Source organism: Crocodylus siamensis, chromosome 3 (genome assembly GCF_052110815.1).
Source record: "Crocodylus siamensis isolate JL-2025a chromosome 3, ASM5211081v1, whole genome shotgun sequence".
Taxonomy (NCBI): Eukaryota; Metazoa; Chordata; order Crocodylia; family Crocodylidae; genus Crocodylus; species Crocodylus siamensis.
The window spans coordinates 13,209,627-13,223,940 of NC_143397.1; the positions used below are offsets into that span (position 1 = coordinate 13,209,627).

The 14,314-nt window shown below is 46.2% G+C and overlaps 1 protein-coding gene across 6 annotated transcripts in view; it reads left to right on the forward strand.

Moving 5' to 3' along the window:
* Nucleotides 1-14,314, forward strand: part of CTIF (cap binding complex dependent translation initiation factor) — a 331,892-nt gene that overhangs the window by 119,062 nt on the left and 198,516 nt on the right. For 4 of the 6 annotated variants that reach the window (XM_090037762.1, XM_090037761.1, XM_090037763.1 and 1 more), the window contains 3 exons: nucleotides 2,823-2,945; nucleotides 9,465-9,538; nucleotides 10,440-10,544. In XM_090037762.1, coding sequence (XP_089893888.1) covers nucleotides 2,823-2,945; nucleotides 9,465-9,538; nucleotides 10,440-10,544 — 302 coding nt within the window. The remainder of the gene's footprint in view (nucleotides 1-2,822; nucleotides 2,946-9,464; nucleotides 9,539-10,439; nucleotides 10,545-14,314) is intronic. The other 2 variants (XM_090037766.1, XM_090037767.1) reach the window with 1 other exon arrangement.

Below are 14,314 nucleotides of genomic sequence, written 5' to 3' on the forward strand. Positions count from 1 at the left end.
GTCCATTTGCTACCCCTCTTTGCATATATGCAGCCATATAAGAATACTTATTTCAGTAGAGATTTTCTTCCCACATGAGAGAGACGATGAACTACACAAAGAAAAGGCACCTTTACATTGGTGCAGCTGCATTCCCCTAATGAAGTCAGTGAGAAATCATACCCTTAACTGACCTTGTTACACAGGCACAAAAACTATGTAGACCAAAGGTTAATGATGGGAACCTGAACCTTGGGTCTGAATAACAGTCACAGCACAGCCTGCCGTGTCCACTCAAGTCCTAGGAAAAGGGCAGCATGACTTTTACCTTTAAATCATGGCAGGGCATCAGTGAGCTGAGATGTGCGTAGCCCTAATTAGTACTTATGAGCCCTCTCTAACACATCGGCTCTTGTCATCTCACTCTCCAAAGACACACTTGCATTTTTATTTCCCAGTTTCCAGTGCTACAGTTCATCCTTCTGTGCTGTATCTTTTTTTCTATCTTTGACCACTTCAGAGGTCTTTTCTGAGTTTCAGAGCAAAGCTTGTGAAACTCCTCAGGCTTGAGGCAGACAAACATCCTTGCACCCCAACCACCTCCGGGGCTGCTTGGGTGTGTCTGATCAAATCAGGTATTTTAGTTTTATAGGGACTCCCCAGGAGGCCCTGGAAACACTGAACAAGAAACCCATGGGTTCTTGAACAGGTGTAATGAGGACAAAGGCAGAGAATTCACAATTGTTTTGTGGACAAGGGTTACTACAGTTGCTTAAGTCCTTTGGACTGTGGAGCTTAAAGATTTCCAAGGTGTGTGAATAAATGTGGTTCGACTTAATGAGGAGGAAGATCCACTAAGTGAATTGAATTTTAATTTCTTTTGTGATTAGTGTACTTGGCACTGAGTGATGTGCACCATATTGCCGAGTAAACCTCAGTCCTCACACCATTAAGGGAGGTAAGTATTATTATTGCTCACTTATAGATGGGGAACCTGAGGTCAAAAGGACCAAAACCTGCCTTGACTTACAGTCCCATTTCTACGATGCCATTTTAGGCAGTTGGGTCGCAAATGTTTAAAAAAGTCATTATTTGGTCTAGATATGTTGAGAACTCCACCCAAACAGCTGAAGATGTAGACGGATATAACAGTTGTGCCTTGTATCCAGTGATACTGGTATAAACTCGGGCTGTCAAATGATTTGAAAATATTATCATGATTAGTTGCACAATTAAAAAAATTAATTGCAGTTAATCACAGTTTTAATTGCACAGCTGAAAACTAAAAAAAATATTCACAGAAAAACTCAAAATAATGCAAAATTATAGAGGTACTTTGTATGGGGGAGTGGGTGTGGGGTGTCTGTCGGGGGACTTTGTGAAGGTCTAGGGGGCTGTGGGTGTGTGTGTAGGGTTTGGAGTTGGGGCCCCACACCCTAGTAGGATGCAGGGTACTGTGGGTCAGGAGCAAGGGGCAGCAGCAGGGCTGGGAGGGGCTGTGGCTTGGGAGTGGGGGGCAAACAGGCACAGCCAGTGCCACACTGGTAAGTCTGTGGAGGGGAAGGGGCAGGGGGAGAGGGCAGGGGCATGGGGTGAAGACTGAGGGCCCCACAGTCAGGTAGGAAGTGGGGCAGGGGCAGGCATTGGGGTGAATGGACCTGGGGCTGGGGCAGGTTGTGAAACAGTCGCAGGCAGCTCATCCAGGGGTGCAATGGGGGGGGCATCTTCCCACCTCTGCCCGCACCCCCAGGGGAGGAATGGGGGGTACGTGCCCCCCATATTTGTGTGTGGGGTGGTGGCGGACTGCCCGCTGTGGGCTCTGCGCCCTGCTGCCTTTGCCCCAGGAGGTGTGCAACGCCATGTTGTGCCTCCCACCGCCAGGCAGGCAGGGGACAAAGGTGAAGGCAACAGGGCACAGAGCCCCAGCCCACAGCGGGCGCCCCGCCTCCACCCCGTGCACAAATCTGGGGAGCACGTGCCCCGCATGCCTCCTCCAGGGGTCTGTGCAGTGGCAGAGAGCCCCCGCACCTCTGGATGAGTCTCCCACCGCTTTGTCCCATGACCTGCCCTGGCCCTGGGGCCCCTTTCGCACCCTTGCATGCCCCTGCTCCACTCCCCCCCTCACCGTGGAGGCCTCAGTCTGCCCCTCCCATCCCTTCCCTCTTCCCCTGTCCCTCCCTCTCCACAGACTTCCTGGTACGGTGCTACTCTCCATGCAGCCTGCAGGCCACTACTCATGCGCATCTGTGTCTGTGCGAGCCGCCCCACCTCTGGCTGCAGCCACCGCCTGCACCCAGACTGCCCTGTGGCCCTCTACACTGCCACTGGCCCCACTGGGTGGCCCGGAGGTGGCAGAGCAGAGCCTGGGTGCAAGCGCCAAAACCAGGTATGTGATTAATGCATTAAAAAAAATTAACTCAAGAACCAATTAACGTGTTAATCACACAGGTTAACTGATTGACAGCCCTAGTATAAACTCTTAGAACACAAGCTCTTGTAGCCAAACAAGTGTAGCAAAGCTGTTGTAACTTTAACCGTGATTCATTCAAAGGTTTAGTTCACGTATGCCACTAAAGGAGGCTGCAGATGTAACAGTTATGTCGGAACAGCAAATGCTTATCCTTCCCTCTCCCCTTTTTTAAAGCGATTAAAGCTGATGTCTGTCCACAGCCAGAGTAAATCTTTTGCAGAGCCAAGTTTAGCATTTGGGAGTTCTTGGCTGCTAACAAGTGTGTGCACATATGATCTTGGACCACCTTTCCTCTAGCATTTTAAATTGGTATTTTTCATTAGGTTAGGAATTAAGTTGCATTTGACTAAAGTGAGCTGTTTGTTGTTTCTAGGAAGAGTGGGATCACAGCAGCAGTGGGAGTTCAGGATCCCGGCCTAGTTCAGGCTCCAGGCATGGGTCTGGATCAAGGTCTGGCAGCCGAGGCAGAAGCAGCCAGTTCAGTCAATCAACCAAGGTATAATCTAGTAGTGATGGTGAGAGCTGATTGAGGAATGCTGAAATCATATCCTTCGCTTGCTGCTAATCATAGGCTTGTTCTTTCAATGACATGATCTCTGTGTGTGTGTCTGCGTGCACGTATGTCTAGATGTGGGGAAATTATGAAGTATACTTAAGAAACTAATTTTTCTGCTCAATGCACCCATCGGGGCCAGGTTAGTACGTAGCTATTGTGTCTATGTTTTGCAAAGCCTTTTTACAAGTATGGCGTGTTTTAAGATGGGGAAGGAAGCTTGGTACAGATCAGTTTAGTCTAGCAAGAATGTTTTTGTGTTTGAAGTCTTGGAGTGCTTCAGTTTGGGGATATGACAGGGAGCCTGCAAATGGTAAAATATCTTTTGCAGGTCACCTTTGAAAGCTAAACCATGGGACCAGCTCAGCACTCTAAATGTTGCAACACAGTCCCAAGCCTAGCTGTGGTCTCTCCTGGGAGCTGTCAGTAGAGAAAATGGTTTTCCTGTCTTGGAAAATTCCAGGTTTTTCTTCTTTTCAGTCAAGGTGAATATGAGACCTTTCAAAACGTTTCAGGAACAGAGAGACCCCCTGCTTGTCCTAGAGTAGCCAGTATCCCCATGGGCAGGACACTTGCATGGGATGCTGGGAGACTAAGATCAAGACCTTGCTCTGCCTCAGTCTGACTGGGACTTTAACATCAGTCTTCCACAACCCTGGTGAACACCCTGACTACTAGAGTAGTGTCGTGCACTCTGCCCTGGTGCCTAAATACCTCCGGCTGGAGCTGCTCCATGTTGTATACATACTATTCATGGGCTGGGGAATGGGAGCAATCTACTGGATAGCCCAGTGTTTGTAGCACTCATCCGACATGTGGGAGACTAATGTTTAAATGCCTGATGGTATTATTAATACAAACTGGAACCTGAGAGAGACCAAGAGCACTCAGTTGGGAGATGGGAATTTGAGGATTAAGCCTTGCTCCACCTGAACCAGTATTTTGAACTTTTTTCTTCTGTATCCCTGTGCCTTAACCACTGGGCCACTTGCTATTCTGGGGAAAGTGAGGAAGCCATCCCTCTCTCCTTCTGCCTAGAAAAGTCTACTTTTGTTGACACTGCCATGTATCTTCTTCTGGAAAGCTTACGTTTTGATGAACAGGCATTTTTGGATGATAGACACAGTTGAATAGGAAAATTCCTGGCCAGCCCTAGCTGCGAGTACTGGTAGCCGACTGTATGCTACCCGCATAGTATGGGCAAGATGCAGTAGTAAGGACTCCAGTGGAGATTTGCCAGGCATTAAGCACTTAAGAGTCCCCACAGTATGCAGGAATTATAAAGATTCAGGCAGCTGTTCACATTATTATTTGTCGTAATGGTGAGCACATTGACTTTTAGACGTAGCAGAAATAGTGCAGTGGAGAGCATGTGGAATGCAGATTGATTTTTCTGTTGAATAGAAGGCAAGGAAATGGCCTGTCATAACTTTGTGCGGAGTATACTGTAGCTGTTTGTATAATTACCCAGCTTGATTCGCAGCTCTTTGTTTTGCTTGTGCCATTGCTACACTTGTGAGTGCAATCACAATACTTGTACACGCAAATTAAGCTTGTGAGATTTGTGCTTGTAGGTTTTGTCCATCTGCATTTGTGTCCTCAGGATTCTGGAAGCTAAGTCCATGTGTCACGTCCCATAATATGTCTAGGATCTGTTTGATCAAACCATGTCTAATCTAAGTATTTATTATGCTCATCACGGGGACTTTCAATAATGGCTTAATTTTCAAGAGCAAGACTCTGACCCTGCTTATGTGCAAGTTATTATCTAAGCCTATGGGTTGGGCTATTGGGCTCTTGAAGTTTAAAGCTGATTACCATCAAAATTGCAGTGCCAGGAAACTGTTTTAAAATGTTGTTTTCGCATCAGGATTTGAGAATCAGCTGCTTTGATTACTAAGGCTCAGTACCATGCTGAGAAATGCTGTAATAGGCACATTTATGCCTTGTGTAGGATTACACTGTGTTACAGATGTTATCCCAGTATACCTTTAATTTACTGAGACTCTGCAAGTGACCACATGAGCTTTTAAACTGTGATTGAAGCTTGGTTAGAAATATAATGGGAAATTTCAGAGGAAATTGGTCATGTACTTAAATCCCTGAACTAAAATACATCTTCTACAGATCTATTTTATCTTCATAGTAACTTGCTGCATGTTACAACCCTTCCTCCCTGATAAGCAATGATTATACTTGTGCTCTGAGGAAATCCTCTAAGAAGTGGCTTAATGAGGATACCCAAACGTCTTGCATCCATAGGAGGGTATTGTGAAGAAGAATGTATCTGTCTGCAAGAAAAATATTCTTCTGCATGATAATTAATCATAATAGTGTATTTGTGACAGGAACTGCATCCGCATTTCATTATGTTGCATGGGAATGACAACAACTAATTAAATAAGGATTATTTTTTCCTTTGACAACTTATGTCTTCCTAAAATCAAGAACTCTGCTTCCATGATTGGCCATCAGACTATTAGGCAGTGTCATTCCTGACGGCTTTGTTGCAAGCTGCAGCTTCTGTGCGGAGAATTCTTCATCTGAAAACCCAGAGGACTTAAAATCACAGTCAGTAGACACCCCTGAGAAAAGCAATCCATTGCATCTCCGTTCAGTACAATGTTGCCTGAATTGCCAGCTGGTCTTGGGAGTAGTACTGAAATCTATCCATCTGGGATGCATACTGAAAATCCAGTCTTGCCTTTGGAGAAGTATTGCTTCCATTGTTCTCCCACTGTTTCCAATTTCTGACCTATGATTTGATTGAGAAATTGTCACATGTTGATAGGAAGGTTATAATATTCGGACTGTAATCAGCAGCCTTTCCAGATGGGTGCTGGATGTGGACGTAACCAGAAGAAAGGAATTCATCATCTGGTCCACTGCTATTTACAAATCATGACTTGAATGCAAGATTTGGGTGATTCAATGAACAGCTGAACTCATCTGTTCTGAAACCTAGCTATAAACATCTAAATGAATTTATTATCAGAAAAAAATGTAGTAGACTACAAATAGTTAATATTCTCCTGTAATATAGATCATCTTGGAACAGATCAACCACTACCTGTAAAGGCAGATAACCCTGTCCTAATGATCGGTATTATTTTATTAATGTTCTGCCTATAGACTGAAACAGGCCCTATTTTTTTATTCTTTTTTTTTAATTCTTTTTTTTAATTCGCACTAGTCTAACTTTATCCTTTAGTTTGTAGACACAAACCCAAGTGTTGGTTGAGCTGCATTATATTCACATGTAGTGTTACTCCACCTACGTGTCTATCCAGTAAGTGTGTATCGGACGCCTGACTACAAGCTACAATGCCAATCCCAATTTTTTGCCCATTGCATACGTTGTAACAAATAGCAATTAAATGCATAAATTACTTAAGCAAATAAGAACTTTTCAGCTTCTCTGTCAACTCCGTTATGTAGCTGTCCCGTGAACGCAAAATGGGTGACATTGGCTAGAATCCACCATTTTCAAGATTTCTGAAACAGCCTTGAAGGGAGTAGAGTCTGTTCATTTCAAGGTGAGATCACAGGCATAAGGCACTCTGAAAAACAAGTAACAGGCTTCAACAACGTACAAACTTTTAGCACAAGCTGTTCCTTGTAGTTCATGAGCACCGTTTGTCTACACTGATGCTGGATAAGTACCGACAAACTCTGGGTCAGTGCATCACGTTTCTTCAGTCCCCACATCATACACTTCAGTGGAATACGGTATTACTAGGGACCTACTGAAATCAAGGAGGCAGGCAAGCAATTTTGCAGGCCGAGCGCAGCAACAGCTGCCATTTTCGTGGTTTTCTGCAGTGAGGTCCCCCGTCACTGCCGATTGGCCCAGGGGCCCCGGCAGCAGCCCTGTCCCTTGCCATTGATTGGCTGAGAGGGCTCCTGTTCATGTGGTTCCGCCTCTCGCCATTAATTGGTGGAGAAGGGTGGGGGCCATATGATAGGCAGCCCTCAGCCATTCAGTGGTGGAGGGAGGAGAGGGCAGCCACCATCTTGGCTCCCTTTCTGCATGCAGTGGCTGGGAGGGCTCCCACTGGGGAGCTAACAAGCTAACCTTTTATTTTCAGTAAGGTTCCTTCCCCCCCAGTGATTCTACTGAAAATCACAAGGAACGACGCTTTCAGCAGAAACTATCTCTGCAGAAACTATTTCCATGAAAAATGCAAAATTGTGACTAAGTCCCTAATATTATCCACCAAAAACTGTATTGAAAGAACATTATCAAAGGCATAAAAGCCCTGTGCAACCCTATTTTGACTCCCTCCCTGCATATGCTCTGATCCAATCTATTTGCTGTGTAAGTTGGACCTCTCTGTGGGTAAAGCGAGATCTTCCCAGCGTCACACACAGAGAGCTGGGGCACAGAGATTAAGGTCAAAAGTTTGTGTGCCCAAGTTGAGACATCAGGGACCATATCTTTTCAGAGCACATGGGACGATCTAGCATGTTGTGTGTTCAAAATGCAGCAGCCGTGGGATTCAGACGTGGCTGTGAGCGTTTCACCTTTCTGTTATGCCGGTATCTCAGGTCAGGCACCCAGAGACCAAGGAGCGCACAGCTCTTGGCCACTTGTGAAACACATGGTTTGAAGGACTTGCTTAGGAGAATACAGGAACATTGGCAGGGAAAGCTAAAACTCAGTTCTCCTGGACACCATCCATTTGCATTAACCATGGCACACGGTCCTTTCTCATCCTGTAGTTACCTGCCTCGTTCCACACACCCCTTCCAGCTTCTGCAGCAAATGAATCAGGGTTCGTAAACCGCAGCCTCCTTTGCTATGCAGCCCTGATTCACCCCCTGTGCAGATCCGTACTGCATAGTGAATGAGCAGATGGTGTAAGCTAAGGAGGGGAGGAGGATAGGACATAATGGTGTCGTTCACGCACTTGCAGACTGTATGTACATAGAGGGGCCCACTTCAGGTTGCATAGGTAACCTTAAATCTGGTGTTGCCTAATACATGAGCACTTGAGTGCGTATGTGTGTGTGTGTGTGTATACTTCCTTGTCCTAGACCCACTTGTTTGCAGTCTTGTCATCCTCTGGACCTGCTCCCCCTCAAATTTTAAGTATTGAACAGCTTAGGAAATGCAGAGCTCTAGAGACATCTCCTTTTAAGTTGACGGTTCAAATCCTACTCAAGGCAATAGTGACCAAAAGCTGTTTCTTCTTTGGCAGCCATTTCCTGGCTTTTATGAAGTAGGTCCAGTTGAGGTGCATCAGTAAGGCAAATTCGAGGGGCTTGCACTGCTGTTGCATGTGCTGTAACAGTCCTGAGGGCAAGCAGGCAGAAGACTAAAGACTCTGGGGCTGTCAGGCCAAGACATTGGAAAGAAAATGTCATGAGTTCAGTTTGACTTGGGAGGAAAAGTGCAGTATTAGACAGGTGTGTCGGTAACGCAAGAGGTTCAGTCCATACCGAGGAGAATGAAATAGTGCCCACCGACCGCCAACATACCTTGCTCGCGTACTAGGTCCCTAGTATCTTTTTTGTGTTGTGAGTCAGATCACAGTAGGAGATGCCACTGTCAGACTGTCGTGTCAGCAATGCGCTTGGCTTTTTATGTGCATGTGGGCTGTCTGTCTCCTGTGGCTTTGTAGGACATGACATCCGGTGGCTTCGCCTTTGATGCAACAGAACTCATCAAAGGTCCTTCCCAGATGTGTTTTGGACAGAAACCATATGGTTTTTGGCACTTCATTCTGAGCTAGTGAAAGAAAAAGGCAAAGCCTTCATCCCCCCCAAACCCAACACTGGCTGTAGGTTATCAAATGCTTTTGGAAAGAACTAAATTGTGCTTCAGTGAAATAAGCCTGGCACTGTTGAGAGCTATCTAATGATAGCCCTTATCATACCAAGGTTGGGACTGGTCCTAACTCACCTTGTTTTTAGCTCGTCCTTAAATCTGGAGCTGAGCTGACTGGTCAGGATATGTTAACCTTTCATAGGCCTCCCAAGGCTCAATTGTTGGAGGGGGAAATATCACACTGGGATCATATAGCCGCCCTCAATATCAGGTGAAACCCTGGGGCAAAATCAGTCTTCTCCTTCAAAATGTTCCTTGCTGGTGACTGGGATGGACATTAGGCCCCTCTTCCAGTGGCCTGCCATCTTCCAGTGGTTATCCCCAATGCAACCCTTAGTTTCTGCCTTGTTCTCTTCAGTCTCGTTCCACTTGTTGTAGCTCTTCTGCTGCTCAAAGTTGAGTTTTTTACTAAATTAGTGACAACTTCTATATGTGAGTTTGTCACCCTCTTAAAACATGGATCAAACATGGGATAGGCAACAATCCTCTGAATCAATGAAGGAACCACGAGAAAATGTTGCAGCATCTCTATTTTATTCAGAGAGTCAGTGGCACAGTTGTACATTGGCTCAGTCATCCAGAAAGCACGTTGTAACATCTGTAGAATAACAGCTTTTTCCCCTCCTTTTTAGAACGGCAACAAAGACAGCTCCCTTGACATGTTGGGCACAGATATCTGGGCAGCCAATACCCTTGAGTCTTTCAGGTAAGCTCAGTTAAACTCTTTTAAAACACAAACGGGATATGACCTCTTCTAGCCGTACCCTGCATTTCTGTCCTCAGGGTTTTCAGCACCATGGCAGCTACGCTCACTCGTCCTTGCCTCCTCCCCTGCCCAGTCGATTGTACTGAGCCCAGTATCCTTGGCCCTATTAATGATGAATACAAGCTAGAGAAGGTCAGCAGAATGACTTGCATGCCAGACTTTGAAAGGGAGCACTAGTTTGACTGTTTTTTATCTGTTGAGGAAACTTGATGTGTAGGACTGAAGTGGCTCTGAACTCTCCTTCTAGGACTTGAGATAATTCAGTTCATTTCCTTCCGTTAATTTGCAGTGTGCGCGTGCATGTTACTTCAGCGCTTACAGCACGCAGTCTGAGTTGCCATGCCACCCTGAGACACCATGGGTACCAGCCCTGTAAAAACTGAATGCATAAAATAAGATTTTTCCCAGTTCTGCGCATCATTCTGTATCCTCTCCAGAACAAGCATGAAACAGGCTTCTCAGGGAAAGATCCACCATGGCGCTGCTGTTCCAGTACCACCTGTAGGCCTTCCAACAGGGTACCGGCACTTAGTTTTTTTCCAGAGTAGCAGTCACAGCAAAAACGGCAGCTTTTTCCAAAGCACCTTAAATTAAAGAGCCAATGCAGCTGAGGAGGTTAGTTAATGATGCTACCTCTGGAGGACCTCTTTAGAGCAATCACTAGGAACATGGCACTTAAGCTCATGGAAGTGCTGGTCAGGCTATGCTGAATGCAAAAGCTGCCTCTAGAAATCACGGCCTTTGTTGCCAAAGGTTGAGTGCTTAAAATACGTTCCTCCCACTCCAAATACATTTAATTAGTAGCATGCTTTTTGTCTCTTTCGCTCTCTCTTTTTCATAGCGGTGCAACCTGGGATCTGCAGCCTGAAAAGCTGGATTTCACACAGTTTCACCGGAAGCTGAGGAACACCTCCAAACACCCTCTCCCCCACATAGACAGAGAAGGGTAAGTGCCCCGTTTGTACAGCACCTAGCACAGTGGGATCCTGGCCCGTTATGAGTGCTCCTAGGCATGGTGATGACTTTTTTTTTTTTTAGCAGTGCAGGTGTGGGTGTGTCTCCTTCCAATGAAAGCTCTGTTATGGTGGCATGGTCCCTTTGGTGTGGGTCACACGGGGGACGTAAGAACTATAGAAAGTGGAGGTGGGAACCTTGGTGATTTACAATGGCACCAGGACAGAACAGTTTCCTCTTGGAGTTATTCTGTTGCTTTGTGCGGTTCAGGTTTTTTTTTAACAAAGATGGACCCAAACCAAGTCGTTTGGAGACGTTGTGCAATCTCTGTCACTGGGAGCATTGAAGTGCAAGTTGGACAAACACTTGGCTGCAGTGGGTTAGATAGGGATGGTCCTGCCTTGGGCAGGAGTTGGACTAGATGACATCCTGAGGCCCTGTCTATCCCTTTGCGATGATATTTGAGTAAAGCTTGGATCCAATGTAGATTCATAGATGTAGGGTCAGAAGGGACCTTGCAGATCTTCTAGTCTGAGCCCCTGCCCTGGGGGGTCATACACACAGAGTAGTGTGAATGTATGTATATATATAGTGGCATCTTAGTTTATCACAGAAAAATGCAGATTTTGGGGTTTTAGCAGAGATTTCACTAAGTAAACGTAACTGCTAATCCCTTCAGTCGCTCTGTCTAAAAATGTGCTAACATTTTCATTCCTCATCAGTTGAAGGTGAGCACCTATATGTGTGTGTGTGTGTGTGTGTGTATAGGTATCAGTTGGACACAGTATTTTATTGATATATTTATGGTTTCCCCCCTTCCCACCCTTCATCCTGCACAGGTGGCATGGCCAAAGCAGAGCCTGCTGCGGCGGTGGGCAAATGCAGGCTGCCCACTGTGGGCTTAGGGCTTCCCGCCCTGCTGCCCTCCCCCTGGGGCCTCCGGGCCCCAGCAGGCAGGATACAGTGCAGCAGGGCAGAGCAGGGCAGGCCGGGGAAGCTCGTTGCTGCTGCTGGGAGCTCCACACTGCTATCACAAGGTGCCTCCTGCCCGCCCAGCAACAACGGGGGGCACAACTCTGTGCCTCCACTCCCACGACTGCCAGACAGGCAGTAGGTGCCTTGCCGTAGCAGCGCAGGGTTCATGGCAGTGGCACCAAGTTTCCCTACCCTACTCTGCCATGCTGCGCCAGGTCCCACCCGCCAGGCTGCGGAGACTCCAGGAGGGAGGGTAGCAGGGCGGGGAGCCCAAGCCCACAGAAGGCAGCCCATCCTGGCCCCATGCACAAATCTGGCGTGCATGTGCCCCCATGTCTCCCCCACGAGTGCGCGCAGCAGCAGGGAGCCAGCCCCCAGCCCTGCCCCCAGATTAGCCACATGCAGCTCCATCCTGCTCCCCGCCTGCACCCTGCAACCGTGCACTCTGGCCTCAGGCCCCAGGCCTCAACCCCCACACACCTTCTTGGCTGGGCAGCATCCTCAGCCCAGCCCAGCTCCTCCCTCCCTCACTATGGGAGCCTCTGTTCCCCCCGGCCACCAGACTTACTTGCGGGAGCTGCTCTCCAGGCTGCCTGGTGGCCACGTGCATGTGTACATGAGCACATGCAAATGGTGCCCCTGCCTGACCACCCTCTTCCTGCTCCCCCAGCCCCTTGCAGGCTGCATCTCTGCTAACCTGCAAGGGGAAACCCACTGTTTCTTGTGTTGCTCTCCTTTGAAAAAGAAAATCTGGGTTTACCACATTTTTCCATGGCGAACAGAAAACCTTTATCTGTGGTAATCAAGCCTTCTCTCAAATCTCTCAATTCTTTTCTTCTTTTCCCATAAACTCAACAGATTTGGCTGTTTAAGTCTCCCACTTTTCCAGCCCTTAGGTAATTTCTTGTGGCTCTTTCCTTCACCATTTTCCATTTTTCAGCATTTTTTTCTGAAACAGCTGTATGCAGTCTTCCAGTCCTAGTCTTTCTCAGGTAAAGTCCTCTTTCTGCCCCTACTCAGTATCCCTCTGCTTACAGCCAAGGCTCACAGCACCTCTACTGGGAGCTCCTGTTGACTTCCTTATGGACTTGGCCTTCTAAATCCTTTTCAGAGCAGCTCTCTTCCGGGGCATAGTCTTTCTGTTCTTCACATATGGCCTACATTGCTCCTTACTAGATAGAAACCCTTGGATCTGGTTGCGTTAGAGCGTGTTTTGTTCAAATGGGCCTGTCATGCCAGTTAATTCAGATAGCTCAGTATAACTGTGCTGTCTGAGTCACTGTTTTCCAATCTGTGACATTTCCAGATTTCATCAGTGCTGGCTTAACATTGATGTCATTGGGAACAAATATTGTGTTGCTCCTTGCAGAACCCCACTAGAAATGTGATGAACGTTTCATCTGAGACTGTGAATGCAAGATCTGTCAATTAGTTCATAATCCAGTGAACAGCCAGTTCATAATCCGGTCTACTATCTTGATGTTGCAGAGTGCTCGTTTTTTGATCAAACTGTTTGGCAGTGCTAAGTCAAATGCCTTTCTAACTACTGGTACACCCACACATCTACCTTTACTGATCCACCTACACGTCTACCTTTCCTCCGTATCTCAGTAAAGCATGCAAGCAGACTTGTCTGTCGTGCTTTCTTTTCTGTAAAGCTCTGCTTTTCTTTGAATTATACCCCTATCTCTCAGGGGGGTTTTGTAGAATCTCATATCATCTCTCCAATGCCTCACCCAGGGCTAATATCTGACTAACCAGACTAACAAGTTCTCTGTATCTAATCAAGTAAGCTGCTGCTTATGAAAACTTAGGCATCTCTGTTTTAATTAGTCTATACGGTCCAAATCTACCCTCCCTTCTGCCTGACTTCACATAGGTAACTTCCTCTCTCTAACCAGACTATAACTACCCAGGTCATCCTACTTACCCTTTTTTGAATAGTAACACTACTAGCACTCCCCAGGCTTCTGGAACTGCCCTGATATTCCATGATTTACTAACAAATTGCCATCACTGGACCAGTTATCTATTCAGCCAATCCTTTTAGGACTCCTAAGTGCCGGTTATTCAGGTCTCCTCATTTAGGCACTGTCTTGCATGCTCCTTGGTTATAAATGGACTGAAAAGTAGTTCATCCTTGTGTGACACGAATGGATCATCCTGCCTCTTTCTAACTGCAGAATAGTAATATAGGGTAAATGCATCTGCCTTTTCAACATCAGTATTAGCAATTGCACCATATCTGTCTAGTAATGGGTCTCTAGAATTTCTTTTTTTTATTGTTCCTGTTACAATAAAAGCTTGTAAATCCCCTTATCCTTCCAACCATGGATTTTTTCCTTGATATCTTTACCTTCTGTTTAAATGTTCTACACTCCATAACTTCTAATTTCTATTGATTGCCTTTTCCCACCTTTTTTCATATGTACTATTTTAATTTTATTCTAATTACAGCTCTCTTTTTCCTTTCAGTCAGGAAGAGCAGCCCTCTTTCTCAGTTACAGGACAGTAGCTTTTTGATCCTCTTGTTTCTAACAACTCTCAAGTTTCACTCGTGGTTTTTCTGTCTGTTTTTCCTCCTAATCAGTGTTGCTCCAAATTTTTCCTTAGCTTTGGGAAATTAACTTTTTTTTTGTTTAAACATGACTTAAACTCACTTCTTTGGGAGTGTCTTTATTTTGCCTCTATGAAGTGGGATCAAGTCATCATCACTAGTCCCTGCAAAATGTATCAGGTACGTTTGACTACATTTGAATATCTGTCATGCTGAGTTGTAGGTGGTGA